General features: G+C 49.8%; 1 protein-coding gene across 1 annotated transcript in view; it reads right to left on the bottom strand.

Annotated features, from left to right (window-relative positions):
* Positions 1 to 15056, bottom strand: part of LDLRAD4 (low density lipoprotein receptor class A domain containing 4) — a 297449-nt gene that overhangs the window by 138118 nt on the left and 144275 nt on the right. The window contains 1 exon segment of the mRNA XM_061170466.1: positions 12315 to 12777. Within this exon segment, the coding sequence (XP_061026449.1) occupies positions 12315 to 12411 (97 nt within the window). The 5' untranslated portion in view covers positions 12412 to 12777.

Raw genomic sequence — 15056 nt, 5'->3', positions numbered from 1 at the left:
TTGAACTTCAAGAGACAGCATTGTGCACACTCCCTGACTCTGCTTCCTCAGTGCCCAGCCCCACATCCACCCAGTCCCCTTGGGCCGCATCCTGGCAGCTGCCCTGAATGGCCCATGCCCTGCTGAACCCTCCATTGTGCACATTCCACCCCAGCCCCTCTCTCCTTGGCTCTGAGCCATCGCTCTGTAACTTCATCCTCTCTTGCCCTCACTGATTACCCAATGAAAAGTACCCTGTTGCTCCCACGCAGAAGCACTAGAAATAAGATGAAGCTTATGAAGCGTGTTATCCAAGATGAGGCCCGTGGAGTGGACGCCCCTTTCAGAAAGGCCCAGCGCAGGCTCCACCTCTCAGATGCCAGTGGGCTCTGGGCGAGGTCTGGAAGCATGTGTGTGACGATGGGCAGCAACAGAGGGCTTGACTGTCTCCGGGCAGTAAATGCAGGGTCCTCGGGAGACGTTAAGTGTGCGCACATGTGCACAGGGCTGCGAGGACAGCTGAGGACTCGGGAGAAATGGGGACGCAGCGTCAGCTCCCATGGCCCCGAGACCGCGGGGGAACATGCTCTGGGGCACCACCCACAGGGACCTGGCAGCAAGGCTCCACTTGACGGTGGGGTTCGTGGGTCCTGCTCCGTGATGGGGGGGTGGATCCCAGGGTGACGGAAGCAGGAAGCGGGGTCTCCTGGAAGGGAGGAAGGCATTTTACAGGGAAGGCCTCAGACATCTCTCTGAAGAGGTAGAGACGGAGCTGCCTCCACACAGGAGGCAGCAGGAGGAGGCTGTGCCCGTGAGAGGGTCACCTGTGAAGTGTGTAACCTGCTTTTCTGCCTAAGTCTGTAGATCTCCTTATTGATGTATTCAGTGCACATTGTAAATGTTTTCCTCCTATCCTGTAGCTCCAGCCGCTACCTGCAGCCATCGGTAAAGCGCTGGCCTCACCTCTGTGAGAAGGGCTGGCTGGTCAGCATGGGCATCGGCTGGAGGGCAGCCCCAGGCTCGCCTGCGGGAGACATCGGGGCGGTGGGGCGGGGAGCAGGCCTCTGCGGCGCACACGGCGCTCAGCCACACACTGCCCATCCCAAACCCCACGCCCGACCCTGATGACAGCCGGACACGCAGGTTCACACCCCACCGCACGCCCAATGTTTCCACCAACACGTCCCGAAGTACCTCAACTCAATTCAACCGTGACTACAAGAGGTGTCCCCACCACACTTTGTCCTCCCCATCCCACCTGGCTCAGGAGACCCCCACCTGTCCTCCAGGCGGCTCAGCTGGACATCTCGCCCCAGCCTTGGCGCGTCCTCTCCCTCGTAGCCGTCTCCAGGCAGTCTCTGCGCATGAGCGCCTGCCCCAGAGTCGGTCGTCTCTCGCTCACGCCCCTTCTTCCCACCGCCAGTGAGGTCTGGCCCTGCTCACAGCCCACCTCCCTGCAAACTCTGCTCCTCCCGGGATCCCCCTACCCGACCCGCTCCCTCACCAGGTCAAGGCCTACCTCTAACTCTGTTCCCTGACACCCTGATGCTGAGCAGGTGACCCTACAGCTAAGCCTCGCGGCCTGGACAGGGCGATGGGGACGGGAGCAGTCTCCCTCTTCAACCTCTCTCACGCCTTACACACCTGCACACCCCTGCGGCAGAGGGGAGCCTGGTCACCCCTCCTCACCAGGCTACCTACACGCAGCCGCCGTTCCCAGTGGGGTTTAACGTGGTTGAGCTGAGGCCACGCACATACTCTTCAATATGAAAGTCCTCTCTCCACCGAGAGCCTCTAGTATTTTGATAACTTCGTTGAGCAATTGTCTTTTTAAGGAAGATACACAAAGTCTACCAATAAAAAATAGGAACATTAATCCCAACTTGGTTTTGAGCGTCCCACTTCCTTCTTCCAAAACACTGAGCTGAGTGAAGTGCCCAGAGTTGTCCGCCGTCTCACAGCCACCTGAACAACCAGATAAAAGGTGCTTTTAAGACAACGCGTTCCATCCTGTTAGCTAAACTTATACAACTTACTATTTGCAGGTTATTCTACTTCGGGGGAAAAAATTATATTTACGATGTACGTATCTTAACTGTTTTTCATCCTGACCACTCTCTGAATGCTGACAGGTCTTTACCAATCTTAGTCATGCTCCGGCTTTGAGCAAGAGGGAAAACAGGTTCTTTACACTCAGAAGAAGTGTGTGCCTTTGAGATGGAGAGACACAGCAGTGAGCCTTGCCTAGGAACGTGGAGGAGAGGTGAATGGTAACAGAAACATGCCCCCGAGCTGAGCAGCACCTCCTCCCTCCTGCCCGGGCTCCATCCCCATGGCCTCTGGGGACACGGCTGCCACGGCAGCTCTGAGACAGTCACTGCACCTGACATCTTCAAAGGCTCTTCACTCGCCTCTGAATGAACCCCGAGCCCGCCTCCATGTGCCTGCCCTGCTCCTGCCTGCATCTCCCTCCCAGGGCTCCGGGCTCCGCTCCTCCTCCCTGAGCCCCCAGGATCCTCCCCCAGGAGCCCGCAGAGCCGCATCAGGGCACTGCCTCGCACCCGGAACCTTCTGCTTCGGGTTGCAGTTGTTCTGTTCACTGTGCTGGTTCTCTCTCCTCACTGCTCCTCCGTCTCTGGCCAAGCACAGCTGATCAACAGAGGCCGGCAACAAGCAAACAGTGGCACTAGGCACTGCAGCAAGACCAAGGCCTCTGCTGATGAAGCAAAAACAAGCTGAGCAGTTTCTGTGGTTCGTGATGAACGCCTTGGCGCTTCCCCTCAGCTGCCTCTCCCCTTACTCCTGACCAGGCACCCAGTTCAGCAGCTCAGCCAAAGTGGAACATCATACTTACTTAGTGGATAGTCTGGCTTATAATTCTTAACGTTAAAAAAAAACAAACTTTAATTCCAACTAACATTTACTTGCACACACATGTGCTTATGTGAGGCTTTCTGCTGGGAACTTTGACAAACCCCTAAGGGACAGGGGTGGACCCCACTCTCACCGTCACAGCTGGTCGGGGGGCCCGGCTGCTGCGATGGTGGGTCAGCACCACTCCCACCATATCTTGTTGCTGAGAGTTGACCTCCCAGTTACAAATGCTTCACTGACTAGAAACCTCTATTTCTGAGAAAGCCATCTTCACACATGGCTGTTGCTGACGAGGCAGAGTGAAAACAGGCCAGGAGAGCCCAGAGGAGAGACACTACTCCTCACTACTCTGAGCCAGAGGAGAGTCGCTCCTTTGTGGGGCCATCAGCCACTTTGGATGGATTTAACAGAGACAGAGCCGCCCGTCAAATGCATCCATACCTAAGCCCCTCACCCCGTCTGCCTATGGGTCCCAGCACCTCGGCCACCGGGACGGGGGCAGCACTAGCCAGAACTGGTTCTTTTTTCATAAGTTTTTGTTTTTATTGTAGCAAGATACGCGTAATACAAAATGTACCATTTTCACCATTTTCAGGAATATACCACCCTGTGGACTAAGCACGTTCACAGGCTGGGCAGTCACCACCACCCTGGTCCACGCTTGCTCCCACCCCTCAGCACTGCAGGAGCAGGAGAATGTGGCCCACCAAGGCCACGTCAGGAGGCAGCCACAAAGTGGCTGTGTTTTCCAAGGTGGAACACAGACAACACTCTGACAAGCACTTCACCAGCGAGCTCGGCGTGGGGCATCACCACCTGTCTCTCCACACACCACCCCACTCTGCACTGGATTCTGAAGGACCCAAGTCTCGGGGGAGCTGAGGCAGCAGGTGGGAGACACCGGGATCCAGCTCCATCGCGGGCAGAGCTGCGGCCGCTGGTCCACGCGGTCTCAAGCAGGCCTGCTTCAGGCTGTGCTGCTCCCTCACTGATAAACCTGGGTCGCTATGCACACCTCCCAGGGCTGTCACAAGGGAGGTGAACGAGACCACATGTGTGAAAGCACCTGGTGTGACAATTAATGTTCACTCCCGTCAGCCCTGTGAAATATGACATCTGAGCTCAATGAGAGCATAATTCCAAAAGGGCAAGGAAAACAAGTAAGTTTAGACAGCTTCCCGTCTTACTCCTGGCAGAAGGAGCCTGAGCCCAAACACTGCCAGCAGGTGTGGACCATCCACTGCCCTCCTGAATCTGGAGCCAAGAGGCGCCTTCCTTACGCTACTCTGGAAACATTCTAGAATAATACCAAACTGATTATTCTCTGTTACCAGATTCATTGTTGTTGGTTCAAATTTTAAAATGGAACCACGAAACATCCACCCAGATGGTAAACGTGTTTATTTCTGCATCCCATTTCTGGGTTTTCACGTTTGAATATGGTGCTCCAAAAAGAAGCAGATGAGATCTGTGACCCCATCTTAGGCCCAACGAGGCACATGACACCCTCAGCCTGTGTGACACCTGTATGGGGCCACTTCCCCCAAGGCCTCTGGAGGAGAAACCATCCCCCAATGGCCATCTCTGAGCACAGGCAGGTCGAGGGTCCCGAGTGTGAAGGCAGAAACCCTACCACATGGAATATAAGTGAACGAGAGAGGAAACCATGCACTGGAGATTTCCAGGAGCAGAGGCCGGGGTCTGAGCAAATGTCCTCAGCCCTCTGGACCACGCTCCCAGCTCCAGGACAGCACGTGACACGACTGCACTGCACCAGGTAACGGTGTAGCTCAGGACGCCATCAGAGCGGGCACCTCAGGGAGAGGCGTCAGAGCACCAGTCGTGAATCCCCCACAGGTATGGTGTGAGCTCCCATCAAACATTGGCTCAATGAGCCCCCAATTTTTCTAAGGCCTTTATGTGTAACTAACCTCTTGAAGGTGGTGAGGGGAGAAAAAGAACATTTACTGAGCAACAACTATATGCCAGGCTCTATGTTTGATACTTTGCATGCCACTTCATTCAATCCTTATCAAAACATTACTTTGTACTTATTATTATTTCCACTTGGCTGTTGTAAAAAGTGCACCTCAGAGAGGTCAGCCACTTTGTCAAGGTCATAGAGCAGGAACTGGGGGGGAGGACTACCCAGGACCTTCCTGCTGGAAGCCAGGCCCTCTCTGGCCTCTGAGCTCGTCCTGCAACAGTAAGCATGGGAGAGTCCACGTGAAGACTCTAGAAACACCTGCGCACCAACAAAGCAAGAGTCTAGGACCCAAGAAAGGAATTCAGGAGGCCACACGGTAAAGCAGTCGCTTGCTTTCTGCACAAGTCTCTGACTTCTCCTGAGCTAAATGGCTCCCTTCAGGGGAAACTTTAACATCCAAGTTTCAGAAATATGATGGACAAAAGCCAACATTTTTCAAAGAACCCAGTGAAATTTGTAGGTCATTTTTGACCCTGGATATTCAATGACAAGGAATTCATCTTAAACCAACACTGATCACTTAACTGATAGTAAAAAGCCCTGACTTTTGTGTATATATCCTAAAATCTAGCAAGGAGTTGCTAGATTAGAGTTGCCCTTTAGGACTTACTGTTATAAATAAAAAGAGCTAGAAAATGGAAGGTTTCAGCAAAACAAAAACATCTGTCAGATTAAATAATAATTTGAATGTTTTTGACCTTGTAATTCCTATAATATTTATTTTAATGTTATAGCTATTTAAGAGCTATAAAAATAAGGAGTTTATAATTATCTTTATGTTGTACATATTTAAGTAACCTTAAAATGAATACAATTTCAGGCAACACTGAAATTTCTTCCTATCCTTATTTAAAATGGGTATGCACACTCTCCTCAGACATTAGAATACCGTAATACCATAATGCCTCTAGAAAAGAAGATAATCACACTTGTCACAGCAGGAAAACCCTGGGAGCAGTGGAGAATGATTTACAGGGAAGACAGTGGAGCTGCGTTTGGGACTGTAAATTATGTGTTATTTACACAAAGAAACGACGTTATTAAGGAAGGGGCAGGTTGGTAACCGAGGACCAGATGCCAGCCTATACGGAGTGACCTAAGACCAGGCATGCACCAGCGTGCTCTGACATCTCTCAGTAAACTCACTTCCTTCAAGCCAGAGCATGTGAGATTTTACAGAACGCCACTGTCATCTATCTTTTTACATCTATTAAACCACAATGAAGAAGATCACCTGGGCTTCTCCCATGCACATCACAAAAGATTCCATGGACCTGAGACAGACCTTGGAGACAGAGAGGAAGATGGCAGAAGGACAGAGTCTAAGTGAAACTGCACAACCCAGATTGGGACTTGAACCCACTGTCTTTTAATTGAGATCATACACCTGGTCTCAGGACTTAATGAAGCTCAGGTTCTTTATGTCTCATCACAGAAAGAATTCAGCAAGAGGCAAAGTGATAGGTAAGAAGTGGATTTATTTAGAGAGAAACACTTTCCACAGACAGGTGGTCTGTCTCAAAAGGTGAGAGCAGCCCTAGGGTATGGGGTCGTCTTAGAAAGTGAGAGCAGCCCTGGGAGAAACACACCCCACAGACAGAGTGTGGGCCATCTCAGAAGGCGAGAAATCCCAAGACACGGGGTGGTTAGTTTTTACGGGCTGGGTAATTTCATAGGCTACCTCCTAGCCTCCTTCATAGGCTAACAAGTGGGAGGATTATTCCAACTATTTTGGGGAAGGGACGGGGATTTCCAGGAATTGGGCCACCGCCCACTTTTTGGCCTTTTCTGGCTGGCCTCAGAACTGTCATGGCGCTGGTGGGTGTGTCATGCAGCTGATGTATTACAGTGAGCTCAAGGTCCACTGCAAGTTGAATCTTACGCCATCTTGGACCTAATTGGTTCTAACCAGTTTATGTCATACCCTCAAGGGCTATGTCATTCTTTTAGAGGTTGTGCCCTGCCCCCTTCCCTCCGATTTCATTAGGGGGATGAGAAAGCATCACTAACGGTATCAAGGTATTTTAAAATGCAGAAACCATCTGCGGATGGACAAGGGGTCCACTTTGTCCAGAACTTCAGTCACAGCAAGAGAACGAAGAAAGACATCACCGGGGGCCTTGAACTACAGGCTGAGGAGTCTAGACTCTTTAGGAAGCAAGAAGAAGCCACGGAAAGTTTGGGGGCAAGAGCAGGTATAATTAAAGCTGCAGTTTCAAGAATAAAGGCGGAACTCAGACAGGGGAGAATGGAGACAGTAAAGCTGCCTGGGTCCACTCTTCACTGGCAGCACCTACACACATCTGGCAAGAGCTCCCTGAACAGGCCTGGGTAAAAGCAGCCCCACTATGGCCCAGCACCAGCAGGACAGGGTCGCCTGAACTACAGACACAAGGAGAAGCACATGCTGTGGGGAGCTGTCCCTCCATGGTTTTCTTTCTAAAAAGCCTTCAAGGTCTTGTCACTTGGGAAATATTGCCCACTGGCTGCCCATTTGGAACCTTCATACTTTCATACTGCAGTCTCTTTCCTAATAAAGAACTGAAAAAAGTTATGCAGTAAAGAAACCAATTTTTCTTCTAGAATTTGGCCATCAATCCATCAACCCCTTTTATTGAAAAACAGCTCTCTAGCTCCTAAAACTAGCATCCTCCAGGCAGCTTTGGAAAGCATGGGCTAATAACCAACCCGGCAGCCTTGAAGGGCTGAGTAATGAGCTGAAGGTCCGGGTGATGGGAAGCGGGTGGTCAGGATCCCTCAGGGCTGCTCCACGCCTGGAACAGTACAGACCTGTTCAGGCCACCAAGGCAGCCACATCCACCCTGTGCAGGGTCCCGCGCTCCTGCTGGTGTGAGAAAATCCCACTGTGTGGGGGTGCGGACAGGCATCCCAGCAGCTCAGTTCAAGTGCTTCTTGCATTCTGTTCATTAGGCTAAGAAAACCTGGTCAGCAGCATCCATAGAATAGCTCTCTTTCAGATGCCTGAAGACTTATATCCACTCTCATCTTTCTCCTTTATGAGTAAAATAACCTTAATTTATTTAGCAACTAGGTCTGGTTATCCTTTTCACAAGAAAGACTTGTAAAATCTGCAGAAACTTAGTTCATCTACCCAGTTATCCAAGGTTGAATGTCTTTCTGCATTGAATGGAAAGATTCAGAGCCTCAGAAGGTTAACTGAGCATCTAAGGGCGGCCCTGGGGGCAGGGAGGAGCAGGGTCTCAAACCCGCATCAGCTTTAGGTGACAACCCAGGCAGGATGCTTTCCACTCACCAGAGTACAGTGAACCTCAGAGGAAATCTCCCACGGCTGGGACGCTTCAGCAGAGGGCTGGCTGTACCCCGCTGGAAGGATTTCCATTTCTCTCTGCCCAGAGGCGCTGCAGGTTTGATGTCACAGGAGTCTATCCACTTACATCACTGCCTGCGTGAACCAAAGCTCAGCAGGAGGAACCAAAGCAGAGACCCCAGGTCACCTGCCTGAATGAAATAGCAGCACTGTCGTTGGGCCTTGCGATACTCAAGAGACCCTCCTGGGGGGGCGTGCTACAGAGTCGCCAACATGTGTGACTCTCAGGACAGGCTGCAGCCGCTGTGGACGGGCACCTGGGGACTGAGCTCAGCCAGCCTCAGAAGCTGGGACCAACCAATCCCTTCAGAAATTCAATCACACACCTTAATAAAGTTCACATCTCTGACCCAATAATTCTTTTTCTGGGAGTTTATCCAAAGGAAATAGCCCAATATACAGAAGAGCTTTTTGCACAAAGGTGTTCACCAAAGCATTATTTATAAGGATAAAAGCTGTCCAAAACTGTAATATCCAACAATAAGAGCACAATTTTGAAACTCAAGTACACTTACATAAAAGAATATTATGCAACAATTTAAAATCAAACTTATAATGAAAATGCTCATAATGTAAAGTTAAAAGGGAATGAGCAGATTATAAAATTGAATATATATTATGAACACAGTTCTGTAAGAAGAAACTTGCACAGCAAAGAATGAAAGGACACAAGCCAAAATGTTAACAATGGAAAGCTTCATACGGCAGGACTGTGTGTGGGCAAGTATTTGTCTTCATTCAACTTTTCTGTGCTTTCCAAATTTTCTTACAATGAGCAGGCATTACTTGTAAAAGGAAAAACTTGAGTTTGTTAAAAAGAATAGTATCTAAGTGATTAAAATAATTTCTAAATTACATGTGCTGAGAAAATTTAAAACAATGTATAAATTCCTGTATGCAAGGATTAGCCAAAGAAAATCATAATTAGAAAGCTGAATTTGCAGTACCTATCCATGTGGGTACACCTGCATGCACACAGGAAGCAAGACATAGAGGCGACTTCTAACCACATGGGCGGGCAGGCAGCCAGCAGTGCATGGGGGAGGGGACTTCCCAGCTTCTACTACCTTCAAGGTAATTTCACACGCTGCAAACAAGCATGGGCTTGCCATGCAAACACGGCTTCACACAGGCCTCCCAGCCTCCCTCCCAGCCAGACTGCAGCCCCTAAGCCCTTCTTACACCCTAAGAAATCTGGAGCCCCTCCCACCCCTACTTGCAAGAGAATCAGAACATAAAATACAAACTGACAAATTTTTTTCAGTGGAGGTATGGTTAACTGTATAGTGACTTTTGTCTAGCAAAAACAAGATTTAAGCCAAGGAAAAATGCCTTAACTCCTTTACCATTTAAGATACGTAAGGCAAGACTTTTTTCATTAGCATCTTCAATTCCAGCAGCTAAGATGATAGTCTTCAGTTGCCCTGGGATAAGAAAGACTGAAGTCAAAAAACGTAAGAACAGTAAATCAAGTGGGGAGGGGAAGCCCCCTGCTCACCTCCATCTGCGACCACAGCTCAACCCGCCCATGGGGCAGGGATGCAGGTTCAGCCCCTTCATCCTACGCCGCGGTAAGTAACTGTTACCAACTATGCGGACAAAGAATGATGAAGAGCAGGCAGAGAACAAATCCATAAGCTGAGTCCCCAGGAACCCACCCCCAGAGAAGGCCAGCACTTCGGTCTCCTTCCTTTTATCACTTGTTACTTCCTAGAGATACTGGGAAGCTAAAACCACTGCCCCAGTGTGCCCAGCTCTGATAAATAACAGTCAGCACTTGACAGCTTTCTGAAGAGTGGGCCAATTAGTTAATTTAATCATTCCTGTTGAAGGAATAGGACAAGTCGGTTTCTTTTTTCAAGAACTGACTCTGGAACCTGCCCCTCAACTCTGACACCTGCCCCACGATGCTCCCGGTGCTTCCCAGACTTTCCAGTGCCCCAAGCACCTGGGCTCTTGTTAGGATGCAGCCCTAATGTAGCAGGACTAAGTGTGCAGAGACCAGTTAGCTTCCCATCTCTGAGAATGAGACCCAGTCAGTGGTAAGGCTCCCCAGGTGACCCCCGTGTGCAGCCAGGGTCGCACATACCACTAGGAGGTTTGGAAAGGCCACTGGCTCAATCTAACTCCTGGCTACTCTGAGTGTGCCCCCTGCACAGTGACACCAGCACACCAACACCGGCCTCAGAGCTGCGGTGAAGAAGGGCGGGGCAACACAGCTAGAACATTAGGTTGGCCACAGTTATCGTTTCACTACTGCCAGTAGTATGATTATTATTCAGGTGGGCTGACACAGCTGGGACAAGGCCAAATTTGTGAAGAAACAGAGTTCTTGGGAAAACTATGAGTTAAAAGCAGATAAGAAAATAAGAGCTGGGGAGGAGCTCCGAGAGGGTGGCTCAGGGCAAGTGTGTGGGGAGCTGACAGAGGGCCACGTGCATGGCCCACAACTGGGGCAGGAACAGTCACAACAGCGACCACTTACCTGGGCCTGAACTAACAGGGCAGGCACTGTCCTAACTACCCCCAGTTCTCCAGGCTGAACCATTCTTGCTTTCCATTCTTTAGCTCCTACTATCCCAAGGCCCCCCAACGGGCTGGGGGCTTCCCCTCCCCGGGGGGGCAGAAGAGCTGACCACCTAGGAGAAACCGGCAGTGAGCTGGGAGCCTCGGGAGCCAGGCGGGGGATGCTCTTCACCCCTGGGGGGGCAGTGACACAGCTGAGGAGTGTGGGGACAGGCTCGTCTACATTTTGGACTGTGAGCTGCGTGCCCCTCCTCAGGTTTTTTCTGTCCCACCCTCTCTTCCTTCTCTTCTTCCCTCTTCCTCTCGGAGCTGCTTTACGAGCTGCCTTCCATGGCCTCACAGGCAACTCTCTTGGCAGCTGCGCCCCAGGGCTGCAGCTCCTGGGATGGACAGCTGAGGCACGACCCCTAGGGAGGACCGGAGGAGGGGTTTCTGGTTGGGTTGGCCGGCTGAGGAGGGTCTAGAGAGCTGGGCTCCGCGTGCTCTTCTGAAACAGCCGTCTCACTCGTCTTCCTGGGCCCTGACCACTCCGGGGGACCTTCCCCAGCTGGCCCCCAGGAGGGGGGTCCCCTGTTGCACATGCCCGGCTCCTCCAGCCCTTTCTCCTGTGAGAGCTGCACGTGACCACATTCACTGTCAAACCAGCATGGGGAGCAGGAACAACACTGGTGACTGTCAGGAGCAGAGCTCCAGCCAGCGGCGAGGAAGAGCCCCACGCTCTCTCCCTAGCAACCCAAGCTGCCCGCTACACACGACTGGAAAACCTGCAAACTTTTAGGACTCACAGAGCCAGAGAATACAGGCACTTCTTGTAATTTTCCTACCATCCTTCCTTTAAAAAAAAAACATAACTCTTTATACGTAAAACTGTTTTCCCTGGATTCCACGAGGTCCTTCAACTTCACGGCCCACATTTTATAAATATGGAGGCAGAGGCCCAGAAGCATTAGTGGCTTCCTGGGATGTTAAGTGAATCAGACAAAGAACCAGGATCCAAATTCAAAAGCCCCGTGGCTCAGGCCCTGGCCCTGGGCACCAGCCAGACTGAGTGGTTCCCTGCGAAGGGAGCAAATCAGACCCGGGGGGAGAACATCCACGTGGAAGAGTGACACGGGGCTTCTCCACGAGTCCTTTACAGGACAAGGTCAGCGCTCAGAGTCACCACCCCACCACCGTCTACACACAAGCGAGTCTCAGGAAGAAAACTAACAACGCGGAGGGAGAGGTTACTCATCAGCCATAACTATTCCCTCCAAGTCTTCCCAGCTCTGGACAGAAAGACACCCCAACACACCGCTCTGCAAGGAATGGATTTTCTTCAAGGAACGGCGGCTCGCCGGATACTATGTGTGCCCTACAACTCAACAAAGCAGAATCGTAAAATGTCTGATGCTCTTTCAAATTCCTCTCTACAGAAAAGGAGAACACGCCATAGTTTCGCCAAAATCAGTCACCACGGCAGCCTGAGCCCCTTGACGCTGTGTGGGCTTCAGTTCCTAAATGTAGACATATATTCATTTCATATAGTTGTTCGGTATCTTATTACCTATCGACTAAGAGATGAAATAAAGTTTTCAGTTAAGTGTGGCGGATTCTCACCTGTGAAAGCATTTGTGGCCTGAAAGCCAGCTTCCTGCATACTGCTCCCCGGCAGGCCTGTGTTCCAACTTGTCAGCTGTCCCGTCACCAGGAACATCCAGGAGGCCTCAGGTCACCTCCATCTCAGCTTGCAGGAGGCCATCACTCTGCCGGTCTGGCTTCTGGTAGCATCGGACACCAACCTGCCCTGCTCCCAGACTCTGAGAGCAGGTGGTAGCTGGGACGGCACCCAGTCCAGCAGTGTGCACGCTCAGGGCACCGGTCACATCAGCCGTCCAGCCAGAGAGTGGAGGCCATGGTGGGCCCAGGAGCGAGGAAACTGTCCCACGGACACCGGCCTACCCACCTCAGAGGAAGGACCCCCCCAGCCGCCTGGCAGCCAGCATTCTCCAGGGGTCTCACTTGCTCCGGGGGGTTCAGGAGGGTCTGATCTGCAGCTCTCTATGCTTCGCCTCTCCCCTTGCTGAAATTAAAAAGAAAGAGATCATTTTCCTGATGACCTGTAGAACATGAAACTCAGTAGACCCACAGAGGCCAAAAAAGAAAAAGAAGCCCCCAGAGCCGTGCCCATGACCACACTGTGTGGGAAGTGGGGCATGTGTAGCACTTCTCCTACTGCCCGAGAAGGGGCAGGGGGTCGGGAGGACTCCTGCACCCAGAACAAGATGGGGCCAGCTGCTCCGAGCCGCTCTAGGAACAGTTACAAAGGTCACACGCATTCAAATGTCCTCTCCAGGCTACCCTAGGCCACAGACACCTGAAGGAGAAATCCATTTCCTAAGCAGTTTCCTGAGGTCTTACAAGTGGGATCTGAGGTTCATGCCCACTGCTGTCAGCACGCCAGAAAGGACTTGGGTTGAGCTGTTTTACAAAGTGACTCTTGGGACTTCCCTGGTGGTCCAGTGGCTAAGACTGCGGGCTCCCAATGCAGGGAGCCCGGGTTCGATCCCTGGTCAGGGAACTAGATCCCGCATGCCGCAACTAAAGATCTTGCATGCCCCAACTAAGACCCGGTGCAGCCAAATAAATAAATAAATAAATAAATAAATAAATAAATAAATATAATTTTTAAAGTGACTCTTAAGTGGGAAAAAAAGGTCAGTGATAATTTTTTTAAAAGAAAAGGAAGGAAAAGCAAATTTAATCTATCAATATAAACTGTTCCATATATATTACATATCCCATAATAATAAAAGCATTTTACAAATACTTATCATATATTTTAATGTTGTTATACTAGCAACATTAACTACAAGAATGTTAGAAGTCCAAAGGACCAGACTTTTTTTTTTTTTTTTTAATTTTTGGCTGCGTTGGGTCTTCATTGCTGTGCACGGGCTTTCTCTAGTTGCGGCAAGTGCGGGCTACTCTTCATTGTGGTGCGCGGGCTTCTCATTGCAGTGGCTTCTCTTGTTGTGGAGCACGGGCTCTAGGCGCGTGGGCTTCAGTAGTTGTGGCACATGGGTTCAGTAGTTGTGGCTCGTGGGATCTAGAGCACAGGCTCAGTAGTTGTGGCGCACAGGCTCAGTTGCTCCGTGGCATGTGGGATCTTCCCGGACCAGGGATCGAATCTGTGTCCCCTGCACTGGCAGATGGATTCTTAACCACTGCACCAGCCCAAGGACCAGGATTTTGTGGGTTTTTAAATTTTATTTTTATTTATTTATTTATTTTTAACCTCTTTATTGGAGTATAATTGCTTTACAATGGTGTGTTAGTTTCTGCTGTATAACAAAGTGAATCAGCTATACATATACATACATCCCCATATCTCCTCACTCTTGCGTCTCCTTCCCACCCTCCCTATCCCACCCCTCTAGGTGGACACAAAACACCGAGCTGATCTCCCTGTGCTATGCGGCTGCTTCCCACTAGCTATCTATTTTACATTTGGCAGTGTATATATGCCCATGCCACTCTCTCACTTCGTCCCAGCTTACCCTTCCCCCTCCCCGTGTCCTCAAGTCCATTCTCTACGTAGGACCAGACTTTTAAAACAGAATCCCAAATATGAATCTCTGGTATTAGAGAAAAGGAACCTCTTCCACTATTATCACTTCATCCTGAACAATTTATAGCTAATTTTTAGAAAATGTAACTTTATTCCTCTTTTTCACCATCAAACTAGAGAAAAGAAAAACATTTAAGAAAACAGCACATAACAGAAAGGAACCCTCTGTTAAAGCCCTCTTGCTGTAAACATAAGGTAATAAAGTAAAACATCACTAATACAGAGTAACTGGAAGGAAGCCCTAGTGTATTAAGGAAGCACCTTAATTACATTAAGAAAGAAATTCAACTGCATTGCCTTCATGTACTTGCAGTAACAATCTCAGTTAATAAAGTGCAGCCCAGTAGGAGTCCTCAAGTTTAATGAATAGGTACGAAGTTTAATTAAAAATCATTTATGTAAATGGTGGTTCTGAAGTGCTTGAAAATGTGAGAAAATGTTTGTTCTCTGAATTTAAACATTCCGTATCAAATGACCAGTACAGACAGTTATCAATGTCCCAAAGTCCTACACCAACATCCAGAGTAAAGGACCATGTGCACTGTAGTTATCTACTTTAGGGAATGGAATTGCCAGTTAAAAATAAAAGCCCACCTGCCCTAAAACCTTGATTATCTTTACTCTTTCTATGATGCTTTCAATGCACAGAAATACTAGACTGTATTTGTTCTCTTTTCCTGAACTCAAAGACAAACTAAAGTGTGGTGATGTTTTTGTTGTTTTATTGAGGG

The sequence above is a fragment of the Eubalaena glacialis genome, chromosome 15 (assembly GCF_028564815.1).
Source record: "Eubalaena glacialis isolate mEubGla1 chromosome 15, mEubGla1.1.hap2.+ XY, whole genome shotgun sequence".
NCBI lineage: Eukaryota > Metazoa > Chordata > Mammalia > Artiodactyla > Balaenidae > Eubalaena > Eubalaena glacialis.
This window is presented reverse-complemented; position numbering and strand designations above follow the sequence as displayed.